This window comes from Gracilinanus agilis, chromosome 4 (assembly GCF_016433145.1).
Source record: "Gracilinanus agilis isolate LMUSP501 chromosome 4, AgileGrace, whole genome shotgun sequence".
Classification (NCBI taxonomy): Eukaryota; Metazoa; Chordata; class Mammalia; order Didelphimorphia; family Didelphidae; genus Gracilinanus; species Gracilinanus agilis.
Genome location: NC_058133.1, coordinates 491,971,881 through 491,993,314, shown reverse-complemented (window position 1 = coordinate 491,993,314; position 21,434 = coordinate 491,971,881). Strand labels below are relative to the sequence as shown.

General features: G+C 37.8%; 1 protein-coding gene across 2 annotated transcripts in view; it reads right to left on the bottom strand.

Annotated features, from left to right (window-relative positions):
- Window positions 1-5,038: 5,038 nt before the first annotated feature.
- Window positions 5,039-21,434, bottom strand: part of AKAP10 (A-kinase anchoring protein 10) — a 59,971-nt gene continuing 43,575 nt past the window's right edge. For both annotated transcript variants that reach the window (XM_044672992.1, XM_044672993.1), the window contains exons 11-15: window positions 17,280-17,389; window positions 15,533-15,615; window positions 10,391-10,443; window positions 9,380-9,475; window positions 5,039-6,960 (exon numbers count right to left, since the gene is read on the bottom strand). In XM_044672992.1, the coding sequence (XP_044528927.1) occupies window positions 6,955-6,960; window positions 9,380-9,475; window positions 10,391-10,443; window positions 15,533-15,615; window positions 17,280-17,389 (348 nt within the window). In that variant the 3' untranslated portion in view covers window positions 5,039-6,954. The remainder of the gene's footprint in view (window positions 6,961-9,379; window positions 9,476-10,390; window positions 10,444-15,532; window positions 15,616-17,279; window positions 17,390-21,434) is intronic.

The following is a 21,434-nucleotide window of genomic DNA, read 5'->3' as shown; positions in this document are numbered from 1 at the left end:
TGGCTGACCATCTTTCAGCTCTGGCCATTTCCTCTCTCCCCATCCTCTACTCCCAATTACTGAACTACCTCGCCTAAGTCCCAACTAAAATCTCACCTTCTACCAGAAGCCTTTCTCAACCCCTCTTAACCTGTAACTATTTCCTACTTATCCTGTATATAGCTTGCTTTGTGTATATTTGTTTGCAGGTTGTCTCCCCCATTAGATCGTAAGCTCCTTGAGAGCAGGAGCTTTTTATTGGGGGGGGGGGGAATCTTTTGCTTTTCAGTATCCCCAGCACTTAGCACTGTGCCTGGCAAATAGTAGGTACTTTATACATTTTTATTTATTGATTAAAACTTGTTTCTTAATGACAAACAAAAAAGATCTTACTACAATGTATTTGTTAATTAACTGTTTTTTTCCCTACTCCCATGTCTTCCTGTACCTTGTCAGTACAACAAATAAGAAAAATAAGTTTTGTTGCTTTCCTGAATAAAAGAAACAATGTACAAAAATCAAGTTGAGTTTACATGAAATATGTGTATCTCCTTATCGGGGTAAGTTAAAGGAAAAAATCTATTGACGAGTCCTTTCAGGTCTAAGGAATGAAAAAGGTCGCGATTAGCTGGTTTCCTGTCTATTTCTGGCCATCGTCGTCTTCTTTTTTTTTTTTTTTTAAACCTTTACCTTCTTCGAATCGAAACCAAGTATTGACTCCCAGGCAGAAAAGTGGTAAAGGCTAGGCAACTGGGGCTAATTAAGTGACTTGCCCAGGGTCACACAGCTAGGAAGTACGAATTCAGATCTGAACCCAGAACCTCCCATTTCTAGGCTTGATTCTCAATTTACTGATCTAACTAGCTGCCTCGAAAAATACATTTTTTAAAACTCGAGTCTACCCTAAACGAGTTTGACACTTAAAGTGATGCTTTGTGAATTCTTTTATAAGTAACAGTAACCAACCCTTCAAAGCACATTTGCAAAGCATTATGCAGACAATCTCAAAGAGAATTAACAGCTTGGCATGAAATTTTTTAAGCCTTATCCTACATTTCAAATGTGGCCCGAACAACTTCCTCAAACAAGTCACTTAAGCCCACTGCCTAGTCCTTACTGCTCTTTTGCCTTAAAACCAATATACAGGATTGATTCTTAAGACAGAAGGTAAGAGTTTAAAAACAAAAGACCCCAAACCAAAAAAAAAAAAAAAAAAAAAAAAAAAAAATTGTCCTAGCAACCACCTGCTAAGAATTCAAATGGAAATAAACAAGATTTCAGGAGACAATAAGAAATCTTAAAATGAAGCCAAAAGTCTGAGATTAAAAAGGGAAGAAAATGTTAAGTCTCTTATGTCAAAAATAAGTGTCCTAGGAAACAGATCAAGGAAAGACAATTCAAGAATTACTGGACTGCCACAAAGCCATAACAAAAAAACAAAAAAACAAAAAAAAGGCCTAGACATTCTATTTCTAGAAATCCTTTTTTTTTTTTTTTAACCCTTACCTTCTGTCTTACAACCAATACTGTTTTGGTTCTAAGGAATAAGAAGAGCAATAAGGGCTAGGAAATGGGGGTTAAGTGACTTGCCCAGGATCACACAGCTAGGAAGTGTCTGAGGTCAGCTTTGAACCTAGGACCTCCCATCTCAGGCCTGGCTCTCACTGAGCTACCCAGCTGCCTCTTTATTTCAAGAAATCTTAAAAGAAACAATCTAGATCTCTTAGAAGAGGGCAAAGTAGAAACACAAAGGAATCCTTCCTGAAAGAAATTCCAAAATTAAAACTCTGAGGAACACTCTAGCCACATTTCAGAACTTCAGGTCAAATTAAAAATACTCTGTAAGCATTGCTGGTGGAGTTGTGAACTGATCCAACCATTCTGGAGGGCAATTTGGAACTAAGCCCAAAGGGCTATAGATCTGTGCATCCCACCCCCCCCTTTTTTTTAAAGCTTTACCTTCCGTCTTGGAATACTGGACAATACTATGTATTGGCTCCAGGGCATTAGAGTGGTCAGAGCTAGGCAATGGGGGTCAAGTGACTTGCCCAGGGTCACAGAGCTAGGACCTCTAGGTCTGGCTCTCAATCCACTGAACTACCCAGCTGCCCCATGTGCATCCCTTTTAATTAGCAATAACACAACTATCCCAAAAAGATCAAAGAAAAAAGAAATGGATTTATATGTACAAAAATATTTATAGCAGCATTTTTTTTTTGTGGTAGCAAAGAACCGGAAATTGAGAGGATGGCCATCAGTTGGGGAATGATTGAATAAGTTGTGGTATAAGACTGTGATGGAATATTATTGTGCTACGAAGTAATGATGAGGGGATGATTTTAGAAAAACCTGGAAGATTTGTATGAACTGATGCAAAGTGAAGTGAGCAGAACTCTATTCACAGGAATAGCAATATTATATGATGATCAACTTTGAATGACTTAGCTATTCTCAGCAATAGTGATTCAAAACAATCCCAAAGGCCTTATGATGAAAAATGCTATCCACCTCTAGAGAAAGAATTTTGATGGGAGTCTGAATGCTGATGGAAGCATACTTTTTCTTTTCCTTTTTTTGGTGTTTTCTTTTGCAACATGGCTGTGAAAATATTTTGAATGACTACACATGTATAATCTATATCAAATTGCTTGCCTTCTCAAGGAGGGGGCAGGGTGAAAAGTTGAAACTCAAAAAAAAATTTAAAAACACATTAACATTTTTTTACATTACTGTAAAACGAATAAAAATTTTTCAAAAAGAAAATATTACAAGTGGTCAAAGAAAGAATTCAAATGCTGAGGAGCCAGTTTGGATCACCTATGATTTAGCAAGCCATTTCTCTAAAGGGACAGAGACCTCAGAATATGACATTATGGAAGGGAGAGGTATGGACTTTCAGCCAAGAATACAAAACTGAGTGTAAGCTTACAGAAGGAAAAAAAGGATCTTTAATGAAATAGATTCCAAACACTTTTTTTTTTAAACCCTTAACTTCTGTGTATTGGCTCCTTAGTGGAAGATTGGTAAGGGTGGGCAATGGGGGGGGTCAAGTGACTTGCCCAGGGTCACACAGCTGGGAAGTGTCTGAGGCCGGATTTGAACCCAGGACCTCCTGTCTCTAGGCCTGACTCTCAATCCACTGAGCTACCCAGCTGCCCCCTTCAAACACTTTTAATTAAAAGACCAGAAGTGTGAAGAAACTTTGACTGTTCCAACACAGAAAGAAGAGAAGCATTAAAAAGTAAACATGAACAATGATAAAGAACTAAGCAAAAATAAACTGCTTATGTTCAAATGTGGGGAAATGAAGTGTGCCCTGGCTGAACCCATTATTATCAGGGTTCACAGTTTGGGAGGATAAAATATGGGAGCATTCTGTTATATACTGATCTTTAGAAAGGGAAATCCCCTTAGTGGGATAAGGAAAACCATCTCACAGAATAACGATGTACAAGTAAACATTTATTCTAATTGAAAAAAAAGGGGGAGGGGACAGATGGGGAAAAGCAGGTAACTCTTGAAACTTGACTCTCATCTGAACTCAGAAGAACATGTGCCCATGGTAGGGGTAAAAAATCCATTTCACTACAGATAAATAGGAGGAAAAGGAAGAAGGGGAAAGAAAAACTAAAGGGAAGGTAACTAGAGATAAGTCCTGAGCCTGGAGAAGGAAATGGCAAGCCACTCCAGAAGTGTGGCCAAGAAAACACCATGGAGAGCACTAGTACATGAGTTCAGAGTTGGACACAATCGAAAGATTAAACAAGTTCTAAGCAAAACAAACTATGTACAAAAATATGAGATGGTAAAGGATGAGAACCTAAGGGAATGCTGATAAGTTAGGGAATGGATGAACAACTTGGGTATCTGCTTATGAAGGTAAGGACCAATGAGGGTTCCAAAGGACTAATGATGCAACATACTACTTGCTACCTGATAGAGTGGTGAAGGACTCAGTTCTTAATTGGGGGTGGGGTGAGAGGATGTGAAGGCAGCTCGACTGATAAAAACAAATTAAATATTAAAAAACAAAAAAAAAAGTGTGAATGAAAAGAACTTCTCTTTAGGGAATATGTGCTTAAGAGATTAAAAATATTGAAATGCACAAGGGATAAAGTGGGAAAAGCTCTTAGATTAAATCAGAAGACAAGTGTTTTAATCCTGGTTATTGTATAAACCAGTTAGTTGTATGGCTTTAGGCAAGTTGATGATCATCTCTGGGCTTCCATTTTTTCTTCTATATTATGCTTCAAGGTCTATTGGGCTAGAATTTTGTGAGTCAATCAGTAGGAAAATTTACATAGGAACATACTAATTATAAATTATCTTTATTTCTTAAAGAAGGTCTGAGAGGACCCCAGATGAATCACACTGTTAACCACTGGTGTGAGTTACTGGAAACAAAATGAAAATAAAACAATGTATTTCTTTAAAATGGCCTAGTCAAATTTCTCAGTAATCATAGTTGGAAAATTTTCAGGAGTTAATCGGATGAGTTTAAAATCATTAGTGTTTATTAAGAAAGTTAAACAAGCTCCTTCCACAAACTTTCAGCAATAAAATTTTCTTCAATGACCTGATCTTCATTTGGATTCTACATCATTTCTAGAACTGGCCAGTCTTCATTGCTCCCTTTGCAGATGGGGTGGCAACAACAGGGTTTGACCAAGGTCGCAGAGCCAATATCCTAACCCTAACTTTTGAGATCGCATTCTGGTGCTCCTGCAATTCTGCCATGCAGAGACATGGCAGTCTTCTGCTAGCTGGCTATGTCCTGATAAACATGAAGAAAAATGGACTCAACTTTTTTTTTTTTTAAAGAGGCAGAAACAGCCAGAATCTTCTTTTGTGAATGATCATTCCAAAATAAGCAAGGCATGAGTCACTCCAAATCACCTTTTATTCTATTTTTTTTTCTTTTTTTTTTTTTAAACCCTTACTTTCCACCTTAGATACTAGGTATTGGTTCCAAGGCAGAAGAGCAGTAAAGGCTATGCAATAGGGGTTAAGTGACTTGTCCAGGGTCACACAGCTAGGAAGTGTCTGAGACCAGATTTGAACATAGGACCTCCCATTTCCAGGCCTGGATCTCAATCCATTGAGCCACCTGGCTGCCCCTTCTTTGTTCTTTATATAGTTTTTCAAGACTAAAGAAATCTGAAATGGGCTTAAAAAGGAAAAAAAAAAAAAAATCAACCTTTGCCAAACCAAACTAGTTTAAACATAGTACTTGCACCTACTGATAATCAGAGTGGCCATGAATTGATACAAAGGTCATGGTCAAAAATGACTCATCATCACATATATGTCCTACTTTTAGTTTCATTGTTGTTATTTTTAATAAGGCAAATTAAAACAATGAGAAGTTTCAACATATATACTGAAAAGGCAATAAAAGCCCCTCCAAGCAGAAAATGGACACATCTTTTAATATATTTTATAGATATTTATATATATTTTAAATCAAACACAATTAAATAGAATATGGTTTAGGTACATGAATACTTGGGCATCAGAGGAGTAATAGTGGTGGTACATAGTACCAAAAACCTATACACAGCCTTTCTGTTTCTTCTTTTTGATAATACACAGTGTGCCTCTAGACAATCAAATATTGCAATGGAATAACATTCTGTATTCATTCAAAGACTCTCAAGAACGGAGATGATTGATAATTTTTATAAAGTGATTTTTTTCCAAGTTCTTTGAAAAAAAGCGGTAACAGGAGAAAAAAAAAAACCCTCCCCACCCCATCAAAACAGAAACATCTCACAAGGAAATATGGGCAAAAACATAATGGAGTGATAACAAATGCTGTGTTGCCCTGATGAATTGCTTCATGGTTCTGAGCAGAAACATGGCAGACACAGAGTCTGCTTATTGTCTTAATGACAATGAAAAGAATAAAGGTCACAAATGGCAAAACTCCAAGCTACCAGCAGAAGCAGGAGGTGGGGCTAACTGCCAAACAGAATTGATTGGGTCTTCAAAAATTTTTCTTCTTAAAAAACAAAACAAAACAAAACAAAACAGTCCTATCTGAGAACAGACATTCTAATTTGAGGACAGTACAAGAGGAAAATCTGGAGTGAATGTTTACGAGATCTAATCAATAAATCAATTGATATTTCTTCTTAAATATGCTGCTGCTTCTACATATATTTTTGGACAGGGAGTAGAACTGGAGAGCAGGGAGACTTTGATGCTCACACATGGCATTCTTAATTGCACCTTCGGCCTTGTGTTAGTGACACAAGAGTTACACCAGTGAAACCCTGGGTTTAAATATTTTGCATCTCAGAAGCTAGTAAAAATGCAAACATTATATACCTCTACCAAAGGCAAGGAGAGTGTAGTTTAGGACTTCACTCATGGCCTGTTACTTTCCTTCAGAATGAATGCTTCTGCAAAGGAAGGAAATACATTTAGTTTGTAATTAATACTCACCTAGTTTTGGTAAGGAAAGCAAACCAACAGAGCTCCTGGCCAGCATGCCTTCCCAAGAAACATTTTAAGGAGAGGGCAGAAGCTTTTGAGCCACTTGCTCTGAAGGCTTCAGAATGTGTGATTATTACTATAAGTAACATTAGCAATAGAACAAGAGCTAAGCCTTCCCCTGCACCTCCTAGAGTGAGTGGCCCACAACGAGAGTTTAACAATCTCTCAAAAATGGATTCTCACTGTTGTGTCCAACAATCACATTCTTCTGGCAACAACATACAGACCATCCTCTGTCTCTCTACAAACATTCCCTATGTGTGCTCCATGTGCAGTGACAGGCAGATTTCTGTATGTGACTCTGCACCTTGTGTGGGAGGCCTTGGATAGCTCCCAATTCTTCCTTAGGAAATGATGGCGAGATCAGTGATAAAAGTACAGTGCTTGTTTTCACTGGCTGTGTTAAAGAAGAATCCAACCAAAGGACAACAGTTCAATTATCTTCAAAAGCAGATTTCCTTGATCTCACGTCTAAAATCATAGCTGAAAAAAAAAATAACAACCAGAGAGATTGAGTCAGATTTTATCTGGATGATGCTCATTCATTATTTATTAATCATGTTGTTAGGTCCTGAGAGAAATACCAAATTAGACAGTCCTTGCAATCTCTGAGATGGCACTCTAAGTTGGGCTAAAGAGGAAGGAGAATGCAAGAAGAGTCTAGGCCTTCCCAGCAGTAGCCAGCCAAGATTTCATTAAAGAGGTTGGACTTCACAGAATCAAACAATCCAAACTGCTCATCCAATGAGGGAGAAACTTGTCCAAGATCATAGAGTCATAAATAGCAAAATTTCCTGGCCCTCTGTTCAGGCCTCTCTCCAATGCAACAATGATGGGCCATGATTGATAACTAAACACCTTGACAAGCAAACCAAAACAGAAGATTTGGGGCCCTAAAGAGAGATATAAGGTGGCAAAACAGATAGATACACCTTAAAATAAAATGTGAATATAAGACCATTTGATCATACTATATGCAAATCTTTCATCCCAGAAGGTATCGATGTGACAAGCTACAACTGTAGCAGCCCTACTATCATATACACTGAAGAGATCAGATCACTATAGATCAATTGAGAGTGCTTCGTTTCACATCTATTTGTGTTCTTTCTAGTTTCATCTACCATTTTCTTGGAATGGTTGGGGCCAAGTAAGATTTCAGATGAAGTTCCCTGATATTTTGTGAGGCAAAACAGTTTTCATCCTCTTCCTCCCTAATGTTTTGCAAACAAACCTATCTTCTAAACCAGTGGAGCCCAGACTTCTAATGGATGCCTCTTTGCTCAGCAAAAAGCTTCAATATTTGCTGGGTAGTATTACCTCTTCTTATTTTGAGGATATTTAATGGAACTTATTTTTCACACCAACTCTTCCAAAATTACAAAATTCCCCATTTTTGCCTCCAGCACCATCCTTCCATTTGCCCAGGTTAATAATCCTAGATCAGTGGTTCCCAAACTTTTTAGGCCTACCGTTCCCTTTCCAGAAAAAATATTACTTAGCCCCCTGGAAATTATTTTTTTTTTAAATTTTAATAACAATTAATAGGAAAGATAAATGTACCTGTGGCCATCACCGCCTCCCTGGATTGTTGCAGCACCCACCAGGGGGTGGTGGCACCCACTTTGGGAATCACTGTCCTAGATTCCTTCTTGGAGTTTTACCTCTCCTTTACCCCCAACTCCACCCCAAAGCTAATCAATTGCTAAGTTACAGAGATTCTGGCTCCACACCTCTCCCCTCCATCTCCTTTCTCTCATTCTTACTCCCATCACCCTGGTTCAGGCCCTCACCGTCTCTTCCCTGGTCTGTTTCAATAACTGGTCCCTGAGCCTCCAGCATCTGCTTTCCCTATTTCATCCTCCATATAGCAGCCAAAATTCAGACCCAGGCCACTCCTGTTTGAAGTTAAAAGCTCTTTAAAATCTTGCCTTCCAGTTACCTCTCTAAACTGCTTTTCTCCCAGCCAAAATGGCCTATTTACTGCGCCCTGTTCAGATCACTCTCTCTCCACCTCAGGCAGGAGGTTTTCCATGCCTGGGAGTGCTCTGCTCTTCTTCTCTCCTCCTCCTCCTCCTCCTCCTTCTCCTCTTCCTCTTCTGTCTCTTGGAATCCTGAGCTGAAGTTCAGCTCAAAAGTCATCTCCTACACAACAGATTTCCTGATCCTTTCTTAGTTGTCAGTGTGCTCACCCCTGAAATCACTATATTTAGTTTGTTTGACTTATTTTGTGATTTGTTTATTTGCTCGTTTTTTCTCTCCCAGGGGACAATAAGCTCTATGATGTTAAGGACAATTTTATGTTTGCCTTTGGGTCCCCAGAGCCTACTGAAAACCTTATACACAGTTGGTACTTAATAAATGCATGCTGTTGGGCCCCACTTCCTTGTTGTAACAAATTGCAGAATTGGACACTTAGATTTGGAAGGGTCATCTAGCTGAACACCTCCTTTTTGGGTCCCAAAGAAGTGATGTGACTTATGCAGTCACAAGGAAAGTGATGAAGGGCTTGAAATGAAGTTGAATATGAATGCCATCATACCATGATGTACCTAACCTTTGCATTAGTTAAAACTCAATTCAATAACATTTTTAAAACTTCATTATGTCTCTATTAGGGACTGCCAGAGGCAAAGCACTACATAGAAGTCCATGACAGAAAAGGATAGACAGATGGGACAGAAAAGCAAAGCATGTCATCTGATAAGAGGCAGTAAGGGAGTGGGAAGCAATGCCTCAGCATGGACACTCTCTAAGGGTAGAAAAGGCTTCATTCCCTGTATCAGTATCTAAAATGCCTGGCACACAGTAGATGCTCAACAAGCACTTGCTGATTAACAGTCAGAACAAGACTGTGCTGTTGTGACAAGCTGAAAGGGGCCAGTTCCACACAAGTCCTTACCTTGGTCGACTTCTCTACGGAAGAGTCCCACTGTGCCTGCTGCATCACATCATTGACGATCATCTTGGCTATCTTCCACGCCATTTCTTCTTGGGCCTGCAACAAAACATTCAGCAACTAGCTTTAAGCCATTTACTGAATACAGCAATAAAGTCACACATATACTGCTCTCTAAACAGTGCATTTGGGATTTCATACTAGGCCAGCTTTGTGTGTCCTCAACAGCCTTCCAGCCAGAGTGAGCTCTCCTTTATTTCATCAGTTCTCCCAGCTGCCCAGTGGGACAAGGCTTCTAGCTGCCAGCTTACATAAGAAGCCAGAAGCCCCAAGATTCTGTTACTGGTTTGGGCTCATCCAGTCAATCAGTTCCTGAGCTTGAATTCTCAAACCCCTTGGATGGCACCTTTTCCATTAATCATAGTTAGGAAAAAGCTTAGGCTGCTTCTCTGGCTCTAGTGGTTGAGGTGCCACTGTCTTCTGAGAAATGCCCCATCAGCACTACACATTAGGGACAATTCTGTGGAGCTTGGTCAAGACCAAAAAAGGCTCCTTCTGAGTCCCTATCTTCCTGAATCTGCTTATTAAAGGGCCAAAAGCAGATTTTGAGTTACCACAAAGATTCTGACCTAGGGTATCAAAGAAGCCAAAGCCCTAAACACCCCCAAGGCAATGAGCTCAGCTTTAGTGCTTTTATTCTCCAGGGAGGCAGGACTATTTCTTACAGTTATAGAATGAGAGAGACAGTAAGTGACAAAGCACTAAGACCTACCTTATGGTCACCAAACTGTCTTTGGCTAGACTGAATAAAACAATTGGAAAAGAGAATAGAGTGCCATAACTGCATCCTGGGCAAGGATTTTTTTTTTTAATTTCACAATATTATTGAAACTGATAGTCTCATTTAAAGGGAACTAAAGTAAGAGGGGAAATGGAATCCTAGGGGAATGATATTTATACCTACATAGAATATTTATAATCTGGTATCTATGCTTATTTAGGAAAAAAAATTACCTCATCAGTGTTTCCCTGTACCCATTTCTTCATGGCTTGTGAGAACATGGATCCTATTTTCAAAAAGAAAAAACAAACATTGATTATAGCTTTCCAGGTCCTATTTCACATATACATGAAGTGCCTGAACTTCTCTTTATTTATTTATTTTTTTAGGTCCTTGCCTTCCATCTTGGAGTCAATGCTGTGTATTGGCTCCAAGGCAGAAGAGTGGTAAGGGTAGGCAAGGGGGGTGGGGTGTCAAGTGACTTGCCCAGGGTCACACAGCTGGAAAGTGCCTGAGGCCAGATGTGAACCTAGGACCTCCCATCTCTAGGCCTGGTTCTCAAACCACTGAGCTACCCAGCTGCCCCCCTGCACTTCTCTTTAAATGAACCCCACATCTAAGATTAGAAATAACAAGATGGTTTTTAGCTTCTTCCTAAGCCTAGAAAATCAGCCAACAAAATATTTTTCTTCTGGAGAATCCGTATTACATAAAGAGAATACAGAACACAGAATTCACTTGGCATTTGGCTAGATCTTGTTGGTTACACAAAAATGCTTCAGGTTTCTCTATATATACTCTTTCTTGTTAATTGTCTTATGAGAAACATAGGAGCCCCTACAAAGTGGTCCCAGCAGCTGTGGCCACTTTGCCCCTGGGACACCATATGTAGAGGAACAGAAAACCATTATTCCAAGTCTACCCAGTCTTGACTAGGCAAGAAAAGTACTTGCTCCTCAGATTTGTGGGCTTCCTTTAGTTTGTGCCAAGAGTGATCCAGGAATCTTTTTTTGAAAAATTGTATTTAATTAATTGATTTAGGGGGCAGCTGGGTAGCTCAGTGGATTGAGAGCCAGGCCTAGAGACGGGAGGTCCTAGGTTCAAATCCGGCCTCAGACACTTCCCAGCTGTGTGACCCTGGGCAAGTCACTTGACCCCCATTGCCTACCCTTACCACTCTTCCACCTATCAGTCAATACACAGAAGTTAAGGGTTTAAAATACAAAAAAAAAAAAAAAAAAAAATTAAAATTTAATTAATTGATTTAGAATATTTTTCCATGGTTACATGCTTCATGTTCTTTCCCTCCCCCCTCCCCATAGCCAACGAGTAATTCAATCAATGTGTCATTGATCAAGAACTATTTCCATGTTATTGATATTTGCACTAGGGTGATTGCTTAGAGCAGTGGTTCCCAAACTTTTTTGGCCTACCAACCCCTTTCCAGAAAAAATATTACTTAGCCCCCTGGAAATTAATTTTTTTAAAAATTTAATAGCAATTAATAGGAAAGATAAATGCACCCGTGGCCATCACCGCTCCCCTGGATCAATGCAGCACCCACCAGGGGGCGGTGGCGCCCACTTTGGGAATCGCTGACTTAAGAGTCTACATCCCCAATCATATCCCCATCGACCCATGTGATCAAGCAGTTGCTTTTCTTCTGTGTTTCTACTCCCACAGTTCTTCCTCTGAATGTGGAAAGTGTTCTTTCTCAGAATTGTTTCTGGATCATTGCATTGCTGCTAGTAGAGAAGTCCATTATATTGGATTTTACCACAGTGTATCAGTCTCTGTGTACAATGTTCTTCTGATTCTGCTCCTTTCACTCTGCATCAATTCTTGGAGGTCACGCCAGTTCACATGGAATTCCTCCAGTTCATTATTCCTTATAGAACAATAGTATTCCATCCCCAACAGATACGACAATTTGTTCAGCCATTCCCCAATCGAAGGGCATCCCCTCATTTTCCAATTTTTTGCCACCACAAAGAACGCGGCTATAAATATTTTTATGCAAGTTTTTTTCCCCTATTATCTCTTTGAGGTATAAACCCAGCAGTGGTATGGCTAGATCAAAGGGCAGACAGTCTAAATAGCTCCAAATTGCTATCCAGAATGGTTGGATCGATTCACAACTCTACCGGCAATGAATTAATGTCCCAATTTTGCCACATTGCCTCCAACATTTATTACCTTCCTTTGCTGTCATTTTAGCCAATCTGCTAGGTGTGAGGCGGTACCTCAGAGTTGTTTTGATTTGCATTTCTCTAATTATAAGAGATTTAGAACACTTTTTCCTGCACTTATTGATGGTTTTGAGTGATCCATGAATCTTGCACTCTTGGGTAGTATAAAAGAAAGGCTCCCTAGAATTCTGTACAACCCTGAACCTAGCCCCTTGCCTGGCCAGCTCCTTAGAGATTGACCAACCATCCATGTCCTTCAGAGAACCCTCCCCTCTCTGCTACCTCAATACCTGTGACAAGTAAAGACTCCTTCCCATATCCTATGGGATTTTGCTTTATATATGTCTCCAAATTCCCCACTGAGCTGTCCTTGGGGAAAAGCTATAATGACTAAAAAAATGTGCTGTACCAGTTGGATGCCTCTCTCTCATACTGAACAAGTCCTAAGCCAAAGATACTAACCTCATCAGCTCCCACAGGTTTAACTATCATCTGATCTATGCAGATGACATATTTGTAAATAATCTACTGGGCTTTCTAATCTCTAAATACAGATAGAGAGAGCTATATTTCTCCTGAACTCCTGTCCTGCCTCACCAATTGCCCAATGTTGAACATTTGGAAGTGGAAGTCCTGGACATTCCGTACAAAATGGAGCGTGTTTCTCTCAAAATCCCTTATGTTCAAAGGCATAAATCAGCCTTGCAGGTTCCCAGGTTCCGAGCTCGGCACTACTGTCTCCTCCTTATCCCATATACTCATCAGCTGCCCAGTCTTGCCTAATTTCCCTTCTGATCCTTCTCTCCACTCAAATTCTATCTCCACCCCCTTAGGAACCCGCCTAAGTAAAAGCTGCTTAAATGGTCCCTTTGCCTCAAGTCTCTCCACACTAGCCTACACATGCTTTGGACAATGGGATTTTCTTTAGGCACAGATCTAACATGCAACTCTCCTACTCAATCGACTTCAGTGGCTCCTCAGTGCCTCTTGGACCAAGCACAAAGGATTTGGTTTAGATCAGTGGTTCCCAAACTTTTTTGGCCTACTGCCCCCTTTCCAGAAAAAATATTACTTAGCTCTCCCTTTTAAACTTTTATATATAGTTTTGTAGGTGTAGCTATTTGTTTATGCACTTTACAGTTATGCTGTATGCACTCAAAAAAGAAAAACAACTCTTACCTTCTGTCTTAGAATTAATACTAAGATTTGGTTCCATGGCAAAAGAGTGGTAAGGGCTAGGTAATCAGGGTTAAATGACCTGCCCAGGGTCACACAACTAGGAAGTATCTGAAGTCATATTTGAACCCAGAACCTCCCATCTCCAGGCCTGGCTCTCAATCCAATGAGCCACACAGAGACTCCATACACATTTTAAAATCCACCTGTTATTTCCACTATTAAAAAAAGGTTCCAATAAGCAGTGTTTATTTCATTCTGTGCACTTCTGGATACAATAACATTTTGTTTTCCCAGTGCCTAGTAGTGTCAAGCACATAGCAGGTGCTTAAAAAACACTTAGTAGAGGGATTATTAATCTTCATAGGTTAACTGCTATATTAAATCTTTATCTTTGCAAAAAGGAACTCCTCTGCTGCTCCATTTTTGAATCCACATAAATGAATTTCTTTATCTAAAGCAATTCAGTCAATCAGAGTTTCTAATTATCCTTTTAATAGCTGCACATTGGTTTCTGAAATCTTCATTTATCAGCAGAAACCAAATACTGTGAAACTCAAGTCAGTTTCTAAGCTGCGTAGGAAGCAAAAAGCACTCTGTGTTCAATACTTGAATAAAATCAAGAGTGATATTTACCCAACTTAGCTTTTATTGACTGAACAAAGTGAAGACTGTTTCAACTTAACTGCCTGACATTTCCCATTTGTTCCTTGATCATTGAATGTTTTTATGTGATTGTGGCACATTGTAGCATCTCAAGACACCTCTTAAGTCCAACTTTGGTTTAGAGTGCCATCCTGAAACAAAACAGTGGCTGAACAATGCTTCTGTATTATTGTATCTCAAGCATTTTTTAAAAAGGAGATTTCAATTAAATCTGGTTCATGGGCAGGAGTTACAAACATGATTGCACTGAATAAAGTTTGGATTTCCTACAACTATAGTCAATTCTCAACACTGGTGCATCTAATCTTTGTAACTTCAAGCACTCACACACTCACATGATTTTATACTTTCAGACTGGCAATTGTGCACATTCACAGCTATGTACAGTAGAGGAAAAAAAAAAGGAGAGGCATTTACGTATACAAGTTTGTGGAACATCAGACATCCTACTAGGCACTTTACCAGTCTTGTTCACCTTATCATTATATATGGAGTTAAGAGAACTTCCTGTGTGTTTGCTGCATATTTTCATTGTCTGCCTTTAAAATTCAAGATTTGTATTGCAATTATGCCCCCAAAGCATAGTACAAGACCTTTGGGCTCTAAGCCAAAGCCTGTAAAGTAAGTAATGCAGCTTAGTGAGAAAATAAAGGCGTCAGATAAACTTTGTGCAGGAATGTCTGCAGTTGCTGTTGGCTGCAAGTTTGGTGTTAATGAATTGACAATGTCATATTTGGAAAAAAAAAAAAGACTATAGACATCATAAGTTATGAAAAGTGAATATTGTCTGAAATTAATGTTTCAGGTATTTTAAATTAAGATTTTGATTAAAATTAAGATTTGATTAAGATATATTAGCACAGTCTCAAAATTCTAGGGAGTTACTAATGAGAAAAATTGTTTTGCATGTTATCAATTTTATTTTGTATACTACATTTTATGGATTATTTCATCGCTATTGTTAGGAAAAGTACTTATTATCAGAATTAATGTTTTGTTATAAAGAATTATATCCAGGAAAACAGATTTTCAGCAGTCTCTAGCAAGAGGAGTTTTTGGTGGTTGAAGGAATCCAACTTCCTATTTCCTACAGGCTCAATGTCTCAACATCCACATTTTTAATTTTGCCATTTTCTAGGAAAAGTTGAGGATTGACCATATTACTTTTAAGTATATAGTTTAATGGCATAATACCCAGTTTTGTAAAGTGCATATGTCAATCACTACAATCCAAGTTGAATGAGGAAAGAGTTTACTCCATAAAATTGACTTTAGTTTTTGTACCAAAAGTCACCTTATTGTACAAAGGAAGATTCAGTCTAAAGTGTCAAGAATACTACAAACCTCTGGATTTCTTTACATCAGGCTCAGGCTCAGATTCCCGGATGAATTGCCCTAGGTCACTGACTCTCCCAAATGTCATCTTCCTGAAGTAAAGAGAAAAAAGAAATAACAAACTACAAAAGTCAGCTTTAATCTCTATGGGAAAAATATTATCATTACCTGTGTTCTCTGGAAAAATGGCAATTCATGTAGCCCATTTGGAGTAGTCGCATTTCTTCCAAAGTGGGCTCATTTAACCAGAACACAGAAGAAAAGTTGGGATTAATATTTAATAGATCTGTGCAACCAATCAAAATTTCAAATAATCAAAATGACCTTTTTTGCAGACACTCAGGAAAAGTATTAGAGTAAGCACCTTATAGATCTCTCTATTGGGACTCCATTATTTTACAGAGAAGGCATATCAAAACCTCTCTTTGTCTCATCTTACATTTTATACAACAAAGCATGTAGAAATGAAACTACAGGTAAGTGAATTTATTCCTAAAGAGCCTATTACATCTCTGGTAAAGTAGTAATTCTTTCGGACACCAGGGACATTTACTAAAATGATTATTACAAAGAACTAAATAGTACCTCAGAGGTTATAAAAAATGGACATACTAAAAAGTTTCCAAATTTGATTCAATCCACCATCTTTTACTGACTGAATGTTGCCCACTTAAAATCAGAGAAAGGCTGGTTGTAGTGGTACACACAGGTAACCCAATGGCGAATCATTTGAAGTTGCAATGGGCTAAGTTGATTGAGTGTCAACACAAATATGGTGAGTCTAAGAGCAGGCAGTCAATAGTTTACCTCTCAAGAAGAGTGAACTAGCCCAGGTCAGAGATGGAGCAGGTCAAATACCCATGCTGATGAGCAACAGGATTAGGTCCATAAGTAGTCTCTGAACTTCTCAGCCTGGGCTAGATAGGGAAATCTCCCATCAACTAAATTAATAAAAGGTTTTGTTTCATTCTGTGTAATTTTAAAGGACTTTCATTCTTCCAAATTCCTCTCCTTTGTCATAATTGAAACTAACCATAAAGGAACCTCTTTTTAATGATGTATAAAAAGACGGCAATAGTAAGGAGGGAGGATAACCTCATCCTTAGAAGTTGCAGGCTACACTGGACATTTTGGGTGGGACATGACAGACCTGTGAATTATTTCACAAAAAATACTGAGAAACTACTACAAATACAAATAACATAGAAATATGTTTTGAACAATGATACATGTATAACCCAGTGGAACTGCTTGTTAGGAGGGAAAAGGAGGGGAATGAATCATGTAACCATGGGAAAATATCAAAAACAAAAACAAAAACACAACTTATTTAATTAATGGAAAATGGAGGTAGGTTGTTAAAGGGTGAAAAAAAATTCTATTATGAATACTTGAGTGAAAAAAAAAATATTGAGTAAGTCTAATATGGGGTCATGTGACAGGGGGATTCTAGTTTCCTAGTGATTACCTGTTCTTTAAAGATAAAAATATGCAAACAAGTGCTTAAACAGAGAAGAACATTTTGGCAAGTTTTAGTTCTCCATTCCATAATGCTGATATTGGCTTTTTCCCTTTAAACTTATTTTTATATATATCTTGATCAAAGAATTGTTCTAACACATGATTTTTACTAGAAAGTAAAACCTGCCAAGCACTACACTTACATTTTGGATTCCTCAATATAAGAAAATGGAACAGGCATAAAGTATATGTAAACCCAAGACAGTAGCAAAAATCTACCATTAGTTCACTTTACCCTGCGTACGTCCGCTGATATAAAGATTCAGGATCCAGACTTGCAGCATCCACAATTATTGCTTCGTCAAAATTTTTCAGGATTTTAACATTGGCCTTCTTCACACTGAACTACAACAGAAATTCAAAATATTAGTGCCAAATGTAGGAAATAAATATACCTGGAGTTTTCAGCATCACACATATACTATTAATTTCTGTTTCTACTGTCAGGCCTATTAAATTGATATTAAATTGGGCAAATTTATCCAACCATGCAAGAAATGATTCACTCCATATCCAAAGACAATTTAACGTTTGCCAAACACTACAAAGCAATATATCCAAAATAAAAAGTTAAGAAAAACAGCAGGGCAATTTGGGTTTTTTTTGCTACATATATTCTGATAAAAATTGGACACCCAAAATCTACAAGCTAATAGAAATTTGAAAGACCAAGACCCATTCCCGATGATTAGCAATTATCAATAATTATTTTAAAATCCTAGGTTCAAATATGGCCTCAGACACTTCCCACCTGTGTGATCCTGGGCAAGTCACTTGACCCCCATTGCCTACCTTTACCGTTCTTCTGCCTTGGAGCCAATACTCCAAGACAGAAGGTAGGGGTTTAAAAAAATAATAATTATTTTAAAAATTATTTATACTATCTAGGAATCTAGGAAATGAAAATGTATTTTAAAAAACATGTTCTATTTTTTCCCAATTACATGTAAAACCTTTAACAGTTTTTTAAAAAATGTTGCATTTCAAACTCTCGCCTTCCTTTTCTCCCCTCCCCCTTCATTGAGAAGGCAAGCAATTTGATATAGATGGAAATGAAAATTTCTTAAATGGAACAATCTTTCTGTAAAGCAATATGGCGACATAGAATAAGAACAGAACCATAAAACTTTACATCTCTTGATTCAATGGTTCTAAGCTATTAGGACTACAACTTAAGAATACCATGGGGGGGGGGGGGAAGAGACAACACCTACTTGTACAAATTTAACACTACCTGTAATAACAAAAAAAATAAAATAAAACTTGGAACTAACCCTTGCTTATGAGCATAACAAATATATAAAATATACAAAATGACAACTATAAAGAATACAGAGAAACATGGAAAGACTTATGTGAAATAAGGTAGTATGAAGAAGAATATGAATAATATAAACACTGTGTAAAAATATAATTGTCGTGAGAAAATAAAATAGAAATTGAAGACCAGAAAGCAAAAGCAAACAGGTCATGCCTTATTAGTTTGTTAAAGCTAAATACATTTACTAATCCTAAATAATGGAGTACAGGGTTTGATATATAACCATTTTTGTGCTTATGGTCATGAAATTTAAATTTTAAAAAACATCTTAAAACATACAACTACTGAAACGCAGCATAGATTCAAATGGGTAATATGTAATACTAGTACATTAAAGCAGTGTTTCAATTGTTTTCATGCTCTATTAGCCAAAACAATAGATTACACAGTTCTAACTTTCTCTGAATCTATTCTAATAAATGCTTTAGCTTTATATTTGCAGACTTCCTGATATTTATGCAGAACAATAATTCTTTCCTCCCAATCTTGGGAGTCTTTAGGCTAACAAATGTCAAAAACAAATTCCTACAGGGAAAAAAATGCTGCATGCTCCTCAGGCACTCTTGTCACTATCTGCACAGCCTTTTCCCAAAATGATAAGTGAGGATAATGTATTAGATTTTTCCCCCAAAGCAGTTCACTAAGACCCCAAATACAAAGCTGAGATGTTTCTCAAGTGAAAAGCCAGTAGAAGGCTTCAGAAAAGAAATGAAGCCCAATCCCATTTCAGGCAATTTCAGTTTTATATGTGAACACCAGTTTCAGAGCTCATGCTGCTGCCACCTCAGCTCAATTAATATCCAGTCTTGAAACAAGCCAGGGCTTCAAGCCTTCCCCAATAAGCCCTTTAGTACTAGACTAGTTGGAATCCCATCTCTACTAAATTTCAAAAGCACGAAACCTCTAAGATATCAGACCAAGATTAGAGCTATTTTCTAACAGAGACCATAGTGACTTTTAAAAATAGGCTTTTGCTTCAAAAAGATTCCACCAGGCACACAATCTAGCTAGCTAGTAGGTATCTCTCAAGCTGGAAACAGCTTATGGAGATGAAACGCCCAAGAAATAGTCCTGGAAACAAAGGGACATCAGTGCCTTACATTTACTTAGGAGATGGAAGAGAAGCCAGCAATGAAAAGAGGAAACTCATACTAGGGTTGGTTCTGGAGACTGTCTCCTGACTGAAATGGGAACACTGTCTTCTATGACCTTATATAGCCAAAAGAAAATTAAAGAGTCAAATGTGACATGCTGGGCTCTATAATTCTTTCAAGATAATAGCTGGAAAAGCAAAGCATTCTATTTTTCCTTTCTTATTTCTTTAGTATTTTTGTTGGGGGTAGGAGTTTTCTTTCACAAAATGACTACTAGGGAAATGATTTGCATGATTGCACATATTTAACATAAAGAATAAAACTTAAATTGCTCAGACTGAGGTTGGGGTCTTCCCATTGGAGGGGTTTTGGAAAGGAACATTGTGAAAAGCATAAAAGAGTATGTGAGGAATTGGAGGCTTTTTTTCCTGGAAATACAGAGGGAGAAGGTACAGGTAAGCCTAGATTTGGCTTTTAGGACTCAGCAAAGAAGGCAAGAGAGTTGGCTACATGTGGCTGTGCCTTCTTTCTCTTTTTAAAAAAATAAAAAAAATTTTTTACCAAGCACACATAACAAAATTTTTATTTATATATTTGTTATTATTTATTATATTATTTGTAATAGCAAACCTTTATCAAAAAGTGCACACTGTCTAGGGGAGATAAAAGGAAAATTTGGAACTTAAACATTTTTTAATGAATGTTATTTGTTTTCATATGTAATTGAAAAACATTTTTAAAAAAATAAGTAAATAAATAAAAGATAATAGCTAGAAAGTACTTATGGAAAGTATATTTTCATTTTTATTGATTAATCTCAAAGACAAGGCAAGATACCTGTTTGTAGTATTTTATAGTCCATAAACCTTTAGAGGACCTACATGAATCTGCCAAGCACACCAAACTATCTTTTAACCTTGATGGCAATACTTCTCATCTCTGCATAACTTGCCAAACGCCACTACATAACATAATCTTCATCACCACTCTCATTAAATCACCCTGGGCTCAAAAACCTCATGTTTCTTTATCACTAAGTCTAAATTCCTTTTCTGAGCATTAAAGAGTTCCAGCCCTGGTAAGAGCCTTTCATCCCCCTTTCTTGTCTGATAATGAACCACTCTCCACACATGGCCAGTGCTCCTCCACAATGGACTGCTCACTGTTCCTCAAGCAGTCTTTATATAACACCCCTCCCCCTTTTATTCATGCTCTTTCTTCCACCAAAAACTGCTCTCATCTTCTGATTCCAACTCCCACTCTTCCTCCAGAGCCAAACTTAAATGCTATCACCCCCATCGTGTCTTCTACCATCTTTCTCTTCTGCCCTCCTAGCAAAATGACCTACTCTCTTGCTCCTTGTCACATTCTGCCTTGTGTTAAGTTACTGAAGTCTGTGACTCATCTCCCCTCCTGGAAGACAGATGCTTTTTCTTCAATGCCATACCCTTGCCGCAAGACCCCTAGAAGGTACTTGATAAATGTTTTCTGACTAAATAAATAACACACGTGAAAGTAATTCTAAACACTTTCTAGGTAAGATATAAGTCAAACTTATAGAAAAGCTATAAAAATAGTTTCTCACATAGCAAAATGGGAAATTAAAAGATTTACCATTTTAAAACACAACTAATTTCTTTTCCTTTATTTTATAAAGAATCCTAATAATAGTCATTTAAGTTTCTAGAATAATTTATCCCAAGTAAAAAGTTGTCTGCATCAAAACAGACAGGTTTATAACTAGTTATTCGAGGGAAATTACGATTGAATATTTAATTTAAAATATAAGTAGACTAGGAGTAGCTCATTGAATAGTGTCAGACCTGGTGTTTAGAGGACCTGGGTTCATATCTGGCTCATACTTTCTAGCTGTGTGATCCTGGGTAAGTTACCTAACCACAGTGCCTAGCCCTTGCCACTCTTCTGTCTAAGAACTGATACTAAAACAAAAGGTAAATAAATATAAGGTAGATCT